This window comes from Coccinella septempunctata, chromosome 5 (genome assembly GCF_907165205.1).
Source record: "Coccinella septempunctata chromosome 5, icCocSept1.1, whole genome shotgun sequence".
NCBI classification, from domain to species: Eukaryota; Metazoa; Arthropoda; class Insecta; order Coleoptera; family Coccinellidae; genus Coccinella; species Coccinella septempunctata.
The window spans coordinates 25729783-25748448 of NC_058193.1; the positions used below are offsets into that span (position 1 = coordinate 25729783).

The 18666-nt window shown below is 32.2% G+C and overlaps 2 protein-coding genes across 2 annotated transcripts; both read right to left on the reverse strand.

Annotated features, from left to right (window-relative positions):
* Nucleotides 1-1531: 1531 nt before the first annotated feature.
* On the reverse strand, nucleotides 1532-15411 carry LOC123314094. Its single transcript, XM_044899209.1, has 13 exons — nucleotides 15192-15411; nucleotides 13487-14355; nucleotides 12282-12494; nucleotides 11847-12095; nucleotides 11208-11390; nucleotides 8422-9039; nucleotides 7584-7796; nucleotides 6594-6862; nucleotides 5757-5825; nucleotides 3699-4569; nucleotides 3020-3232; nucleotides 2265-2513; nucleotides 1532-1747 (listed from the first exon to the last, which is right to left on the reverse strand). Exons 2-13 carry the CDS (start codon nucleotides 14343-14345, stop codon nucleotides 1578-1580), a joined length of 4176 nt encoding a protein of 1391 aa, XP_044755144.1. The 5' UTR covers nucleotides 14346-14355; nucleotides 15192-15411; the 3' UTR covers nucleotides 1532-1577.
* On the reverse strand, nucleotides 6244-10652 carry LOC123314362 (probable cytochrome P450 6a13). The gene is made up of 5 exons (XM_044899616.1): nucleotides 10325-10652; nucleotides 8422-9284; nucleotides 7584-7796; nucleotides 6614-6862; nucleotides 6244-6548 (listed from the first exon to the last, which is right to left on the reverse strand). Exons 2-5 carry the CDS (start codon nucleotides 9278-9280, stop codon nucleotides 6379-6381), a joined length of 1491 nt encoding a protein of 496 aa, XP_044755551.1. The 5' UTR covers nucleotides 9281-9284; nucleotides 10325-10652; the 3' UTR covers nucleotides 6244-6378.
* Nucleotides 15412-18666: the final 3255 nt, after the last annotated feature.

Consider the following 18666-nt stretch of genomic DNA (forward strand, 5'->3'; position numbering starts at 1 on the left):
AGGTTCTAAGTAACACAAATGTATTACAAAAGACTCTGATACTATTGTTTCAGAGGATGGATATACATAAGTCTTGGGTAACCCAAAGATAGAATTTTTCATTCACTTATTTATCATACAAGTACCTAGTACAAATGGGATTTACTCATCAATAGTATTAACAAATAAACTTAAAGAAGAGAGCCAACTATAATTTAATCAATTCGAAAATTAATTTAATTTGAGTATACTGGTTCATTTTGATACATAGCAGCATCCCCTGTATCAAAGATATATTCAATTATTATTATTGTAGATATATTATTCAAATGTATTGTATTTCTACCTACTCATTATTACATTATAATCAGTGGAAAAATAAGTGATAGGTTTATCACTATAAAAAATGCCTTCAACTCCTATCAGCTCATTGCAGGCGCGAAACATTCGGTTGACTTTTACAAGCATTGGTTTTCTTCAGATTTATTGGGAAATTCTCCAATGGTATAAGATTGAATGTTGGCAAATTCAGACCACCCATTTGCAACAAATTAGATAAACCGTCTTTAATATAGACATATTAATTGGTTGCTGATTCCAATTATTCATGTTGATATGAAGTGGAAATTATGGATTTGTCTTCGGTAAACAATCACCTAAAGGAATTAAAATTCTGAAAAACTTAATGAGCAAAATTTCAAACTGAAAGAACAAAAATTGTGCAGCCTATGCTATGGTTTAGATAAAGGGGTGTTCCCAGTTTCTTGGTATTTATTTGGATCCAGTCGATTCATAATGGTATCCTCGTGTAGGAAATTAGTTCATTTTTTTGAGTTTTTATAATATCTATATGCTCACAGGCAGACATATAAGAAGTGTTTTTTGTGGTGGCAAGAAAACTCTAAAAACAATTATACTTTATACAGGCGTTTATTTTCGAAATTCTACAAAATTTGTTTACAACACAAAGAAATATTTGAACAGTATAAAAATAAGAATACTAAAACTAGGCATGTGCATCAATATGTCTACGACATACAAAAAACACAATGTAGGTAAATGTGCATGAAATGATTTACTACGAAGAAATTTACAGGAAGGAGTAACTTGATTATTGTAAATCAAAAAAGAGTTACTTTCTGTATTCTACTTTGCATAGTCAACAAGCGAACTGAATAATAAATCCCAATATTAGTATTATTCTTATTAATTTAATGGATAACCTAACTATACTTATTCGATCCAATTGTAATATAGCATAGAATTGATTTAGATATGCGCAATTGCGAAAGTTCTATCTTCATCATTGTCATGTACTTTTGATTTCATATTTTGATAGTCTTCACTCACTTAATAGCGATGTTGATGATTCAATAACGAGTTCCTCTGAAAATTTCCTGTCTAAAATATGAACTTACAACATCAAGTCCACAGCATTTTGGCTTTAATGTAACCTGTATCAAGAAGCTGCAAGTGTAACAAATTTAAGATTTTCTCCGACCATGAATGAGTCTTGTTCTATATCCATATTTGTAATTATCAAATAAAATTTTCTTGTCTTGACAATGGGACAACATTCAATTCTGTCATTGTAGTAATCAATTTGCCTTTTTTATTTTCAGATATAAACTTCCATTTTCAGTAGCTATGAAAAAAGCACTTTTCGCCAATTTCAACGGTATATCAGTTTTCTCTCCAGGTGAAATCTCGTACTTCTTCAGAAAGGCGGCAATCCCCAATTTCATACCCATCAATGCAAAACGTTCTCCTGAAAAAAATTAGATTGTTTGAAATTCTCCAAAAACCAACTAATTTAGGGACGTTCCTAAAAATGGATTTTAGGGAATTTTGGAAAAGCTTGCTTGTTCAAATTCATATAAGAGCGGTCGAGTAACTGCTAAACTTGCCTCTTTGCTTCTTGCCAGCACGAAGGTTCAATTTATTACCTCCAAAAAGACAAGTCATATCGAGTTGAAAAATAATAATTGATTGGCTCTGGAATGAGGTTTAGCTTAGTGCAGATGATTTATGCTTATTCGAATATATCTCTTCAAACCATTGATTCAAAATTATTCAAATACGGAATTGAAGAAATCGACTTGGCAAGATTTTCAAGTTACAATGGATAATTTTCATGAGAAACGGTTTTTAATGGAGGACAACCAATTAAATAATCCTTTTGTCTTATTTGATTTTTATGTTTTTAAAAATCGAAAGTATCTGAAAGCAGTGTTGAAAAAAATCTTCAAAACTTTTCGCAAAGGCAATATTAATCAACATCTTACCTATGCATTTTCGGGGCCCCTCTCCAAAAGGAAGGTATACATACTGAAGGTCTTTCATCTTATCTCCACGGAACCTTTCTGGATCGAACCTCGATGGTTCAGGATAATACTTAGGATCGTTATGAATTGCCAGAGTTGGAACAATCACCTGTGTTCCCTTCTCAATTTTCAAACCGGTAGACTCGAAAATGTAATCCTTTTCAGCATATCTCGCTAGGAAATGTACGAATGGGTACTTCCTCAGGATTTCTTGAAAAATAAAAAAATACAAATTTCATGATATCAATTCAATATTGTTATATTTCATCATTATAAAAATCAATGAATGGATGATCAAATTCTATAATAAAAAAACTTCAAACGTAATGTTTTTCCTTTTAAATTTATTATTCTATGACATCGTATTATTTGGGTGTTTTCGTCTAGAGAAGATAAACAGAATCAATCTGATCCTTTGCAATTTCCAAATATATTCACAAAAGTTCAATTTTATATAAGTAATGGTTTATCCGAATAAGTAATAAGAAACCAACTATCATCGGAATTATTCAGTTTTCTCTTTTGATTTTGTCAAATGTAGAAAGACATATCTTCTCTATATATCTAAGTTAATTATTCTCGTTTGAAAAATATAACAATTTCATAAACTGAACAAATATTGACTGCAACTCGAAATGAGCTAGGGGATTTTCTCCTTTGTATGAACTTTTATACGGTTATGATTTTTTCACCAATATTTATTTTATAGTTCTCACCTTTGACAACCAGATCCAAATATTCCATACCAAAAAGTGCCTCATACGAAATATTACCAGCGTCATCTACATTTTCCCTTATTTCCTCTCTCAGTTTTAGTTGAATATCTTGATGTAGGGCTAATTCATAAAGACAAAGGGATGATAAAGTAGATGTGGCCTCTGTTCCCGCATTATAGAACACCAGAGCTTGTGCGGACTTCTTTACGTCATCTTAACAATAGAAAATGATTGCTTTTTATTATATTTCAATAAATATTAATATCATATACATATTCAGAAAGGAAACATCGCCTTTAAAGAATAATTTATGTGTCATCCATACATTAGCTCTCATTTTCAGTACTTATCTTTATGGAGCGGGCAATATACATTGCTCAAAAATTGAAATGGATAATTTGATTACATTTAATAACATATAAAGGAATATACAGAATCGATTTTGTATATTTATTAGTAAGCTGCGGAATGCTGTGAAGAACTATCGAATTAGCCGATCTTGTGCGATGGTTGTAGCTCTTGCTCTTGTACCCACATGAGTATATGTAGCACTGCCACTAAATAGCGATACCGCGCTTCACTAACTAAACTTTGCAAAAAGTTTCATATCGAATATCCACTTAAATTTTTGAGCAGTTTATTTTCGTAAATTCAATGTAACCATCATCATGATACTCACCAAACTTGAAGAGATCAGTTTGTTTTTCTTCATTAGACATTTCAATCAAGAGATCCACCAAATCATTACGTTTTACGTTCTTCCTTTTCCTTTCCTCTTCAGAGTGTTTGAAAAGATCGACAAAATAGTTCGATGCGTCTCTGTCGATGAAGGGAAGGCGGAATATATCGACCAAAAATGGACAAAGAATCCAACAAAAGGCAGCAAATCCCCTAACAAAACCTCTAGGGTCTAATATTTTGTCTGTCATGGTCTTAATTTCGGAATTATTGTCTTTAATACTACCGGAATCTATTCCAAAAGCACACGTTGTGGTAATATCTATGGCGTACCTCTTTGTAAGATCTTTAACATCCACATTTTCATCGTGGGATTTATCCAAGTGACCTTCTAAATTATCGGCAATTTCTGCCATCAATGGTAGCATAAGTTTCATTTTACCAGAGGTGAAGACTGGGCTCAATTTATTCCTTACGGTTTTCCACACTTCATTTCTCAATGCAAATAATGTATTCGATGCTATAGGATCTACTTTTTCATTGGAGTAGTTTGATCTGTTGTAGAATGAGCTGAAATCTTTGACTAAAACTTGTTTGATTAACTCTCTGTCTTTGAGTACAAGGATTGGTTTGTGGAAGACATAAACGCCGAAATATGGATACTTTTCGTCTAACGTATCATATATCCTTTTGAAAATATAACCCATACTCTCTTTCTTCAATGCAATATTGAGAAAATTTCCGAAAAACGGATATGGTTCTTCCGTGAAAACATTCTTCCTTTTCCAGTAGCTGAGGCTATGTTTTGTGTATTTATATAACAGGAAGATCGCTATAATGAAGAGAAGCAGCCATATCATTTTACCAGTATTCTGAAAATTTTAGAAATGTTATTTATGAGTGCTGAATAAAGGGTCATTATAAATAATGGTGCGACCGTCAATTCAATAATTCTATTGAATTGAGTGTGAAGCAGCAAGAAATAATTCAAAGCCAACTTAAAAAAATTAAACAGAGTGTAAATGAATAGTTGCGAAAAATTTTAAGGGGTGATTCCTTGTCAAAAAATAGTATAGGTCTTTTATATGAATTTTTTGAGTAACCCCTGCCTAGATAGAGCCTCCTCAAGATGGCACCTGGAGAGCAATTTCAAATTTTTTCTTTAAAAACCAGAAAAAAGACAGAAATGAAATACATAGCAGAAATTCTGTGGGAGCGAGATTGCAATAAAAAGATTTGGTGGCGTGTAATATAAATAACGAAAATTTTCTCGCGAAACAAATATTAAGTATGCTTTTTCAATTTCAAGCCTTTCAGTATTTAGTTTCTAAGAATAAAATTAAAGAAAGGTATACACTAACGTTGAGATAAGGTCATGCCTAAAAAATAATATTATATCAAGAAGGTAGAATTATGGTAATATCCACTTTCATGATATCAGCTGTAACACGGAAATATTTTTTTACAGTTTATTCCTCAATTTACAATCATTAAAAAGAGTCAATCCAAAACAAGAGTTGGGTGGAAAGTCATCCAATAATCCTAGATTTTTTGCATCATTCAATTTCATAATTTTAAGGGGTAAGTGAAGGATTAAATCCTGGATGTTAAATGCCAGAATACCATCAACTTCTTCTCATTTTCTATGTGACGATGAGAATATTTTAACAAAGTTATGATGAATATTGTAATGGAGTAATAAGAACTCTCTATCCTGTTCATTGTAGCACTCATTGTAAAATTTATTGAGATATTCCATTTGATTCAAAAGGTATTTTAATCCTTATCGAAAGTATGGCTTCTGTTTTTCAGATAAGATATCACTATGCACAAATAGATGAAATATTCATTGAAAACTGCATCTTAAATCACAACACACAAATTCAATGCAATTCAGCAATTGCAATTCAAAATTTATAATTGAGTTCTGTTTAGTGTCATCTATATTTTATATTGAAGAATTTGATATTGAGTGACCGCCTTCGTGTTTATTCTGATATCATAAATGAAAACAAACTCGTTAATAACATCGTAGAATACCTCACCTTCCTTTTCTAACCTTGCAAACGAACTCTGCTAAATTCTCTATTGAACTGACGATGAATCTCACCTCACATTGCGGAGCTACCTATTTGATTTAATTCACCAGAATCCATTATCTCTATCTCTGAAGGCTTGGTTTACGAATAGGCAAACCGAATTTTCGTGCATATGCTCCTTGATTTTATAAATGAAATGAGCGAATATACTCACTTGAAGAAAAATATTAAAAACCCAGAATTGACTAGTGAAACTGTCTGTTAGTTACCTACTCTGTTTATCTCCCGGAAAATTTCAATAGGTCTCGCATACACGAAATCATTTCTATTTTCGTTTATCTTAATGGCAACTTGTGATCAGAATATCTAGTAATTATAACCTTTCCATGGTATAGAAAAGAGTGTCAGATGAAGGAAAAAACCCAAAGAAAAAAATCTGGCGGAATCTTCCATTCATCATTCCAAAAAATTCATTCGAAACCAATGGGAATTGAAGAAAACGATGAGTGCAGATTATGCGATCATGCATTGGAATAAAATACAAGCTCTACGTTTTCAAAATATACTATTGAACTTATTGTTTGATCCTATAGGTATGCTCCAATCTTCGGTCATACATTTGTAGAGTAGAACATACAGAACTTAAATCAATCTCTTTATTTTCAAATAAACACATCCATCTTCAGTACTAGTAAAAACAGAATTCTTCGCGAATTTAAGTGGTAGATCAGTTTTCTCCCCCACCAGCACTTGGAAGTTTTTAAGGCAAGCTGCTATTCCATATTTCATTGCAATTAAAGACAATCGCTCAGCTGGAAAATGAACCAAATCAAAACTGACAACTTTTTTTCAAATACTTTAAAAGATAATTCCTCACCAATGCATTTTCTGGGTCCTGCACCGAAAGGTAAGTACACGTTTTGAAACTTGTTCATATTTTCTCCAAGAAATCTTTCTGGTTTGAATTTCAAAGGTTCTGGAAAATATTTGGGATCCTTGTGAATTGCTCTTGTTGGTACTAAAATTTGTGTTCCTTTCTCGATAATCAATCCAGTAGACTCAATTTTATAATCCTCACTAGCATAACGCGTGACGAATGGTAAGAATGGATGTAATCTCAAAGTTTCTTGAAGAAATAATGTCTGTATTAATTTAATATATGCAAATATATATATGATATATAAAAGTCTTTTTGGAATAATTTAGCAGTTACAGTCTTTTCATTTGTTGAGCAAGGTATTATAGGACGTAATGTGAGAAGATCGGCACAAAATACTCAAAACTAGGAGCTTTCAAAATTCATATTGGTTCCTTGCTTGGTAGCCAGGCATTTCGATTTCAAAATTTTCCAGAACGATCCTTGCAAAGGTTTTATGGAATTGCCCTAGCAAACACTATCAAAAAAATAAGTTTTTAAAAGACAACATTGAGAAGAAGATTTAAGAGTAACTTACAAAGTGTATTAAAAATCTCAGAGCTGGTCTGGTGTTAAAGTTTGTTAATTATTTAATAATACTTTTGAGTTCTTGGTGTTTTTTATAAAGTAACTCTGTTATGTGAGGGAGTGACAACGGGATTTGAAACCTAGAATTTCTTATAATGATTTATATGATTTTTTCACAGATGAAAATTATAACAGTCATGAGGAAAAATGTGGAAGTTCTGTTTGAAAATTTTTGGTTTTGCGATTGTAATAGGCTCAATATAGAACTACTGTAAAATAAGGAAAAAGCAGTCCGTTCTAGTGGCAATCATGTTATTTAGTCTGTTCAGCTTTTTGATACTATGTATTTGTCCTTATAGGACATATTGCATATAGACAAAATATCATGACATTCAAAATTCACCTTTTACTACCATATCCAAGTACTTCATCTTGTTGAGCGATTCGTAGGTAACATTTCCATCAATATCCAAATTTTGATATATTTCCCTCCTGAGTTCATCTTGAATATCTGGATGACATGCCAATTCATGCAGACCCAGCGCGAGCGGCAAAGCAGTTGACTCGGTTCCAGTACCGGAGAAAAGAACAGCTTGAGCAGATCTCCTCAAATCATCTGGAAAACAGATAACAAATTCATATGAAGGAACACAACAACAATATTCAGAATGATACAACGATATGAAATTTATGGCCTATTCGCTATGTGGAATTTCTGTGCCCGCACACAACGCAGGACAAATTTTTTTACTTTGATTGTTTTTTCCAAGATGGTGGTGTAATGGAGCGGAGTTGAAAAGTAAAATAGAGTCTTCCTTGAGAATCTATGCTTTACAGAACAATTTTCATAAGGAATGTTCACATTCATTATTCATTTTCATTACATGCTAGTGAAAAGTCTTTTCAAATGGAATATTATTTAGGATTGAATTGAAAGTGTTGAAATAGGGCGAAGTGGAAGGGTAGACTAAAAAGATCCTAGAGTACCTAGGACCTATAGCTGCTTCGCTATTTCGTTCATTCAAATCACATGTGTCACAAACACAGATGAAAAAATAATCAGAAACACTTTGCTATGCTTTCGATTCGCTATCTCTCTCAGGAGGTACGTTCATCTAGCTGTCTATAACAGATAACAGAACGAAGATGAATTTCCCAACAACCTTTTCAATCACCAGGTGAAACCAAAATGGGAATAATATTTTCATCACTCTATAGAAACCATATAAGTACCTACTCACCGAATTCGTGTACATTGTTTGGAGATTTTTGTTGCGAAAGTTCAATTAGTATATCCAGTAGATCATTCCGTTGGATATTTTCTTTTTTTCTGTCTATCTCAGCCTGTAAATAAAAATCCAGGAGATTGTGAGCATATTTCATGTCCATAAAAGGTAGACGGAAAATGTCAACAAGGATTGGAGAGAAGACCCATGAAAAAGTTCCGATTCTTCTCATGACCTTAGTCTGGTCGAAAACTCTATCGTGTTCCTGTTTCATCAGCAGGTTTTTATTTTGCAGACTTCCATAATCGATTCCGAAGGCAAATGATGCGAAGGCATCTAGCATAAATCTCTTAGCCAAATCCTTCACGTCTATGTTTTTCTCAACGGAGTTTTCCAAGCAATGTTCTAAATTAACTGCATGTTCCTGCATCGAAGGGATTATTAGTTTCATCTTACCAGAAGACATGATTGGGCTCAATTTCCTCCTAAAAGTTCTCCAAACATCATCTTTCAAGACGAATAACGTATTCGATATCACAGGATCTACCTTTTCATTTGAATGAAGTGTTCTGTTGGGGAAAGAATTGAAATCTTTGACAAGAACTTGCTTTATGATATTTATGTCTTTCAGTACTAAAATTGGTTTATGGAAGATGTAAAAACCGAAATATGGATATTTGTCATCTATTTCATTGTATATTTTACTGATGGAGGTCCAAAATTCGTCCTTTCCGAGAATTACATCAAAAAGATTTCCGAATATGGGTAGTGGTTTTTTTGTGAATACATTTCTCATCCTCCAATATCTCAAGCTTATGTTTGTATAGATGTAGAATAAGGTCAATGTCCAAATTAGAAGAATCGCCAGAAACATATTGCTGAAAACCAAATGATATGGGAATCAATTTCATCTAGGAGCTACTTTTGCAATAAGATCTCACAGAGGAATTTTTTGAATCACTTCCTCGTCCACTTTTATGAATATAAATAGCGAAAAAGGAAAAAGATATATCTTTAAGATTGAATAGGAAAATACTCAAATTCTTATAGCAGTTGTTGAAAATCATAAGGATATAGATAGGATAGAGCGAGTAAAAAGTAACGTAGAAATTAATATCTTTTGTATTTATTTTTTTATTTGTATTTGATTGAACACATCAATCTTTATTTTGAATTGAGCAATTTTTCATGTATAATTCAGGAGTTTGTTAAGCATTCTCTACAAGGGGACAAGGTGGTTGAGTTTTTGAAATGGCAACAATAATTTATTGTGCCAGAAATGGTTTTGGTTGATGGTCATCCTTCTTTGTATTGGGCCAGAAAACATTTTTCTTTTCTGGTTTGGAAAATATTTTTTGTATGGTTGAAAATATTTTTTTTCCAACCGTCGTAAAATATTTTTCATAGGTGTTAAATATTGTTTTTGGGTTTCAAAAAATTTTGTTTCATGGTTGAAAAATATTCTTCTCGTGATACAAAAATATTTTTTTTCGAGTCAGAGAATATTTCTTCTCTGGGTAAGAGATATTTTTTGGCGTTTGTAACATAATATACTTCAAGGTCAAAAAATTTATTTGTTCTGGAAAGTCTACTGATAAGTGACCTATTACTTGAAATCTGAATGAGACAAAAACATGCATATTTGATACGAGGCTATATCTGTAGCACTGTAGCTTGTACTTTCGAACTCGAAAAATGCATTTGTTGAAAATTCTGAGTCATTGGAATCTTCCATAATATCTTCCGAACGATTCAAACGACTCAGAATAGAGCTATACAAACATAAGTTAATTTTACTTGAAATATAATAATATGTTCGTATGAGCTTCAACCAATAATCATTCCAAAAGTTTAAAAAACATTTATCGATGTACAATGAAAAAAACTAATGAAAGAGTTAAAGAGTGAAAGTACTTACCACTATTTCAGTACTTAGTGCTTCTCCAAATAATATAATGATTTTCACTCCTAATCCACTTTGTCAATACCGCACGTATACAATATAAGAATTATTTTAGTTTTATATAGGATTATTCCGATGAAATGAAAATATCAAATAGACGACTCTTTTATCGATTCTGAATTGTTTCTGGATCAAAGGACAAAAATAATATGATAACAGGTCTTATATTATTGTCCTACATTTTTTCAGGTCGAGAGTTATTATTTTCCTTTCGTAAATACTATGTCAATATTTCGAATTGCTGTGGCCGATACTTGATGAAAATCCATAATTGAACTAGAAATAGAATAACATGATTTTCACTAACGTGAGTTGTTTAACCACGCCACGTGTTTCACTATCCCAGAATAACCTTCAGGAGGGTGAAGTAAAAACTGAGCCCTATTCAAAGTTTCAACAATTTCTTGTTTTTGCGAAATTCTTCAAATTGTGACTTGAAAGGGGAGAGGGGAATTTGGCATGTATCTAAATCTGAATATGTAGTATTGTGTGAGATAAATAAACAAAAAGTACTGAAATAAAATATATTTTATTTAATTGCATTGATACAAAAGGCTTATGAAGTTGTTTGAATATGAATGGGTAGGTATAAATGAAAAAGAAAGTTTTTCCATTTCCCTTCCTCATTTTTTATATACTGAAAGCGTTGAAAGAAATCAGATTTTATCTGATTGCTTACAAAGAAGGGAAATTCATTTTATAGGTACCTATAATATTTTTTCATTATTCCTTTATAGTAAAATTCAAAGTTCACTTTATCCGTTCTTCGAAAAACAAAATCTTCGAGCTGTTTCAATCATCTCAATTCTATTCAATTTTTCAAAACCATGGTTCTATCTTTCATCTAATAGTTCACTACACTTTTTTATTTTTAAATGTATCCTGCCGTCTTGTGTTGTGGCAAACATTGCATTTTTGGCGAATTTCAGAGGAATATCTGTTTGTTCACCTGGTACAACTTCATACTTCTTCAGGAATGTTGCTATCCCCAATTTCAAGGACATCCAAGCGAATCTTTCTCCTAGAAAATAAAAGAAAAACGAGTTCAATTTTTTATGAGGGAGAAAGAAATATATTTTGCATTTTGTATTTTATGAATCAATAAATGAGATAAAAATAAAATACTAAGGGACAAATTCGAGAGCTTTTCCTAGTGTAAATTTAAATTTCCCCGGAAATACCATCATATTGATGGTTCACTTTTCAATTTTACTAAATATATAAGTCTTATATACAGTAACCGCTAACGTGGAACACTCTACATAAATATGTATATAATAAGTACTCACTGTTCTTTTACTTCAAACAAACTATTTTCTTTATTCTTCTTATATGGTTTTTAGTAGATATTGGTATTTTTTAAATATTCAATTTTTCGTTACAGTGTTGAAAAAAAAATCTTAAGTTCTATAAGGAGAAAACTAAATAAGGATGACCTCATACCTAATGGCGCCAAAGATGAAGAAAAAATTCTCACCTATACATCTTCTTGGTCCCTCACCAAAAGGTAAATAAACGTACTGAAGATCCTTCATCTTATCTCCTCGGAATCTTTCCGGATCGAATTTGCAAGGTTCAGGATAATAATTGGGATCACCATGTATTGCTACTGTAGGAATTATCACTTGGGTTCCTTTTTCAATCTTCAGTCCAGTCGTTTCGAAAATATGATCTTTGTCAGCGTATCTGGTTAAAAATGGCACAAATGGATACCTTCTCAAGGTTTCTGAAAAATTATTTTTTGAGATCAACGATTGATTGTACAGAGTGAGTCTTCGACTGACACGGCTGTAAGAGCACCCCTTCAAATGTGACTATTTTTATTCATTTATTTTTTATTTTCCTTTATATTCTGCTCTATCAAATCAACAATCAATGAGATTATCTATCAAACTCATCAAATGGCATTTACCTTTTGTAACTAAATCTAGATATTCCATCCCAAAAAGTGCTTCGTACGTTAAATCGCCATTCGAATCCAAATTTTGCCTTATTTCACTCCTCAGCCTATCTTGAATTTCTGGATTCAGAGCTAATTCGTACAGACAAAGTGACGACAGAGTAGAAGTGGCTTCAGTTCCCGCATTATAGAAAATAACCGCTTGGGCAGATCTCTTCAAATCATCTTGAATGATAAAAAATATGGTTAACATGATTAATATCAATAAATTAAAAAATAACGAATAACGTATATTTGATTGTAATTATTATTATTGGTTTATTAACACGATAAGGGTGTCTTTTAATGATTCAAAAAGAATTGAGTCTGAACCTGCATTTCATTATTGAGTATTAACTCAAAGGTGTTTTGAAATCCTTTTCGTAAATTTTCAATAATTTCATTTTGATCTAATTTTAAGTTTGAGGGTGAATTTAGCAATGCAAAGACCATCTTAACGATTTTCAAATTGATAATTATAAAGTATTAATAATAGTAATAGATTATTAAACACTAGAAATGATTACTACTCAATAATTTAAAAATACAATAATCTGATGATGATTTTTTGATTATCCATCAATTAAATTCAGTGATACAATATTGTATATGAAACAATGAAAATTATTTATAATTAAATAATCAATAGTTGATAGTCAGATATCATTAATAAATCATATTTGTGGTTTTTAATCAATATTCAATTATTGATATTTACTAATCAATAAATATTAATCAATAATTATTTATAAATTAATAATTGCTGACTCAATGCTCATGATGGAGCTTATCTCAAGAAACGAAAATACGATTGTATTGTTAATGTATAGTATAATATACTTCGACCCTTAACTGCCTACTTATACAGTGTGTCCGGATTTAACGTTAATATATTTCAGAAGGTGATTCTAGAGTTCAAAATATGAAGAAAACTAAAGTTTTCTTCATATAGTGAGGTTCTTGGATGAACTGAATCGTCTAGTTATAAAAAACTTTACAGATTCTCATCAGTGGCGGATACTTTCAATTATTGAGCAGGTGATCTCTGAGGATGGTACTATTCTCTAAGTTGATATCAAGTTTTCTTCATATTTTGACCTCTAGAATCACCCCTTAAAATATATTAATGTCAAATCAGGACAACCTGTATAATGATGAGTTAGATGATATTATCTCACCAAATAAGAAATTATCTTTCGTGGTTTCTTCTCGGGAGAGGTCAATCATGAGGTCGATCAAATCGTTCCTTTTAACATTTCTGCTCTTCCTGTCTGCTTCAGATTGCAGATAGATAGCAACAAGGTAATCCGCTGAATCTAAATCAATGAGTGGCAATCGAAACAGATCGACTAAAGTGGGACAAAGAACCCAGCTAAAGGATGCGAATCTCCTCATGAAACTTTTCTGATCAAGAATAATATCGGTATTTTTCTTGATTTCGGAGTTTTCGTCTGTCAAACTTCCAGAATCGATACCAAAAGCACAGCTTGTAGTTACATCTATAGTGAATCTCTTAGTTATATCTTTAGCGTCGATATTTTTGTTGTTGAATTTGTCCAACAACTTTTCCAAGTTGTGAGCTATTTCTGTCATCAATGGAAGCATTAGTTTCATTTTACCGGATGTGAATACCGGGCTCAATTTACTTCTTGTAGTTTTCCAATCTTGATCTCTCAAAACAAAGAGTGTGTTTGAAGATATTGGGTCGATTTTTTCGTGGGATTTGAGAGCTCTATTAGTGAATGAGTTGAAATCCTTTATGAGAACCTGTTTAATGATGTCCCTGTCCTTTAGAATGAGAATTGGTTTATGGAAGAGGTAAAAGCCAAAATAGGGATATTTTTCACCTAGGTCAGTGTACACCCTTCTGATGAAACTGGATAAATTTTCTTTAGCAAGTGCAATACTGAGTAAATTTCCAAATAGCGGAACTGGGCTTTCAACAAACACATTTCTTCGCTGCCAATAGGTCAAGCTACGTTTTGTATAAAAGTAAACCAAGGATATAATGAGAATTAAGAGGTACAGCCAAATCATTCTGACGATTCTGAAAACAAAAAAGTTGAATTAATAACAACTTTGGTGTTTGGGCTTAACTACCGATCTATAATTTATGCGAGGTGACCCATTTCGAAAGATCCATTGAAATAACTCATTGAGAAAAATTTATTTTTTTTAACCTCAAGATATGTATACCTACATATTTTTTATTCAAAAATACTACTTCACCTTGAAATCAAAATCAAAGGTCAGATTGAATGTCCCCTTCAAGACATGTAGTGCTTTGTTTTAGTTTTGGTAAAATTTCCATTCAATGAAATCGTTTGTGTGATATAATTCAAACTAACATTCTTAATGGATTTGCAACACCCTGTATATTCTCAACAGAGACGAATTGGAAAACGTTCTAAAGGAGAAAAATGTGTTAATACTGTTAAAATTTATGTGTACATCACCGTGCATAGAACTTAGTTGCGTGACTTTTACTAGAAAAAGTCCTTTAATCACTATATGTATTTCGCTACCACAGTAGTATCTTCAGATTAGTGAAGATAATACTCTCTCTATATTAGCTTCACCTTTCCGAATGATTATTAACTCCAATTACCTATATAAAGATGCTAACTTGATAGCGATATATCGAAACAAGTGATAAAAACTTATTCTATTTAATATCATGTAATTCAATTTCCAGTTCAAAAGATATCTACTCAGAAATTGTTTTTCACTTCGCAGTGCTTCCTTTTGTTTTTATGTAAAAAAATTAATTAATCTACTCATTTCATTTGATATTAATCCGATTTCTGTAGGTATGATTTTTCAAATACGAAAAAATAAAGCAACACTTTATGAAGACAATAAGCATTGGAAAAATATACGTACCCTATAAACAGAACACTAGATACACATGCAATTTCGGATATCACTGTTTATATGTTGAAACGATATATTTATAAGAGTCTGCTATCTCTCCCGTTTCAAAATGGACCTGGTTAATTGCCGATTCACTTTGTTATTATGGATAAAAAACCAGAATTGTGTAGGGTCGAAATTGTACGTTTGTGCCAACGATCGAAATACGAAGAAGAGAAGGAGTAAACGAACTTATATAGTAGAAACACAGCATCAGATAGTGTGGATTAGTGGAAGGCATTGAAATCGAGACAGAATAGGGATCAGTTTGTCATGATCAAGGTCATCCTCTATAGGTGATGTAATTTTTTTGTTTACAAAACGAAAAAGCCATATATTTCTTAGAGGTTTGAGATTATACTATGGTTAGTATGACTTCGGCATAACATAATATTATGGTACCTACCTATCCACATTTGACAGATGCAGCTTGTTTTGAGACTTTTGAGTCAGTATATTTTATTGAAGAGCCCACAGATTTTACTTACCTATAGCCCATGAAAACCTTAGAATCAGAATTTAAAAAATTCAAAAGCAACCACCATAGGTTGGTACATATATTCCAAATGGCGATTATAAGTTCATTTTTCAGATTCCCTTAACTCTGAAATCGAAATCATCGAGCAGATTATGCTATGGACTAAGGGTGGCTTAAGTATTTAATCATTAATCACTGAAACAATTCAAACGGTCATAAGTGTTTAGAGACCACCATAATTGAATTCTTTGAGCGCTAATTCTCCATTTTCGTTTCAAATTTCGAAAATTATAGCACAATAATAACAGTCTCTTTTCTTGCGATTTACATTGAGCGCGCAATTTATATCCTGCTATTTTTTTGCTCTCTTTTTAATTTACGACTTGATCTTTGTGAATATCCCTCTGTGTTGGCACTTTGCAAACATTGGAATTCTTGTTCAATTTTCAAAATAACCATATTTGTGACTTATCTCACACGAACAAGAAACGTAAAAAAAAAACTGAAGAGATATCAGCGAAACCCGAATAATTTCAATTGTTACCCCCAAAGAAACGCCCTCAAAACGTACCCATAAATAAAACTTGTTCCAAAGTTATGGCGGATAACGACAGATATATTTTGATGAACAGAATGTAAAAAAGCCTACGTTGCCCTGATCTACGACGACTGTAAGCGTTCCCCCTGGAAATATATTCAGGGCGGAAAAGTAAAACAATAACTTGGTATGTTCAACATAAACAATAAGAAGCAGGGCAACCCTGTTTCGTATTTTTAAGCATCGTTTTTCACCTCACACCGCGAATTAAGAAATAAGGGATGGGCTAAGATTTGGGGTCGTTGAAAACGAATGGAAAACCACGGTTTTGTGTTTTATAGTTTCAATCCTTGATTAAAAAAAAAAAAACAGAGGAGTGGTTTTACATCATCACAAGATATGTGTCTTGTACATTCTTGACATTCCTGATTCAATATTGAAATGATTCTCTAATTATATACACTCTTGAACTTTTTTAAGAATCGATCCCGAAAAAACTAATATATAGGTACTAGAATTTCATCAGTAGGTACCCATGCCTTAGGTATACGAGTACCTCGTACCTTTACCACTTTTTGCACCTTATCAAATCAATTATTTCTGTAGGAACTTCATAAACAAAATAGTAGTCACTGGTCAACCCTGTTGGGTTTCCTTATAACTAATTTTTTTTATCGCGGGGAATCAACACTTGATTGACGAATAGACGTCAATTTGTTTTCAATCGATAATTCAATCATCATTCAGTATATCATTCTCGCATCAAATTATGATGTTGATACACCTATTCAGGTATTCTCAATTGCTACTTATTCAATGTATTCAGAAATGAAAAGGTTTCAGTGATTTCGTTCTAGAAGTAGAGTGACTGTCAAATCGTTGATCGGACAATCAAAGTTTTTATGAAACTCGCTGTTTGTGGACTAAGCAGACAACTCGAGTTGATTGTCTTCAGAAGGAGCAAAACATGGTCGTGCATTATTTTGTTCGAAAAGTGGGTTGGATATTGTCTAAATATAAGGCATCAGAGCATGTGGTTCTACCACCATGAATGCACCGGTGGTCATTTGATAGTTTGCTTATTGTATATAGACTAGTCTACAATGCTTAGGCCCGTAAGATTAATCGTAGTTTAAACTTCCGATTAAGAAATCTCCGATTAAAGTTAGTCTATGATTTAAACCGTCGTGTTAAGATCAAGTACAAAATGAGAATAGATTAACTAATCCTGTGCAGTTGTCAAAATAGTTGGCTATTTGAACTAATTGTGATTCATTGATTGTCATTTCTTAGTTTTCTGTGTTAATCTTTGGATTAGTGCTTTTGTCAGACTGCAGCGATCAGTTTATTCTGTTGCGATCTTTGTATCAGCATTATTATTGTTATATTATTGAGGTGTGAGGTAAAACCTATGGTTGATACATAGCATTCAGTGCTTCGTTTCTGAAAATATCTATATTTAGTAGGTATCTAACGAAAGGCACATTTCGAAGTGGAAATAAGGAATTGCTTTTGAACATATAGCAATTCAGAATATGGATTGCAAGTGAGACAAAATACGAAATTGAATGTTGATATTTCACCTTGAGGTGGGCTTATTTTTTTCTCAATCTCACTAAAAATTGCTCTTGCAGAAGTTTTGGAGATCGAATTCGATATCATCCCATGTATCCCAATGATACCTATTGAAATCATTCAGCTGCAAGATTTCAATTTCTGAATTCGAGTCACTTCCGATCATCATATTCCAATTCCATGTTCATTCTAAAACATTGAACTCAATAATTCTCTAACCAGCAACGCAAACCTAAACACAATATCTTCAATCAAAACAAACAAGAAACTTCAAAAAACTTCAAAGAAGCAGGTAAAAAATAGTTTCATAGAATATATAGGGTTTAATCCCTTTTGGATGGTTTAAACCTACCGTCCCGAAGGTTTAAACTAATCGATAGTTTAAACCATCCTTAATGGATTAACTATGTTTGATCTTAAGAAATAATCGTTATCCAAAGTTTAAACCCTCATTCTTGGTTTAAACTACGATTAATCTTACGGGCCTAAATGTTAGTGTATGATGATTTTCCGAATATTCATACTTTTTGAAGTCCGAACACTCACTACATTATGCTTCGGAGTCAGCAGTGATATTATTGCCTAAACTTCAAAATACTCAAACTATAGTGCATGTGTAGAGTGCATGTGTAGATTGCATGCAGAGCCTATTGATTCATCATGATCATAATTTCTGTTTGATAATCAAATACAATTCAGTATACAATGACTTTCACATTTTATTTAAAAGAAATCCGTGAACACCAAAACACTTACCTACTTCTCATTACGAATTGTATAATTTGAAAGGTCTTGACCCCATGATAAGAATTCTGAACTGCACATTTCAGAATGACTTGCTTATTCAGAGAAAG

Bases quoted from the DNA above. Each gene is read 5' to 3' on its own strand.
- LOC123314362 (XM_044899616.1), bottom strand. From the start codon at position 9,280: ATGTTTCTGGCGATTCTTCTAATTTGGACATTGACCTTATTCTACATC. The intron at 6,863-7,583 runs GTGAATTTTGAA...TATTTCTTCAAG, and splicing joins CTTGGATATGGTAGTAAAAG to AAACTTTGAGATTACATCCA. The intron at 6,549-6,613 runs GTGAGGAATTAT...TTCATTTTCCAG, and splicing joins AGGACCCAGAAAATGCATTG to CTGAGCGATTGTCTTTAATT.
- LOC123314094 (XM_044899209.1), bottom strand. From the start codon at position 14,345: ATGATTTGGCTGTACCTCTTAATTCTCATTATATCCTTGGTTTACTTT. The intron at 11,391-11,846 runs GTGAGAATTTTT...TTTATTTTCTAG, and splicing joins GGGACCAAGAAGATGTATAG to GAGAAAGATTCGCTTGGATG. The intron at 9,040-11,207 runs GATAGAACCATG...AACCAATTTTAG, and splicing joins TAGTGAACTATTAGATGAAA to TACTGAAAGACATAAATATC.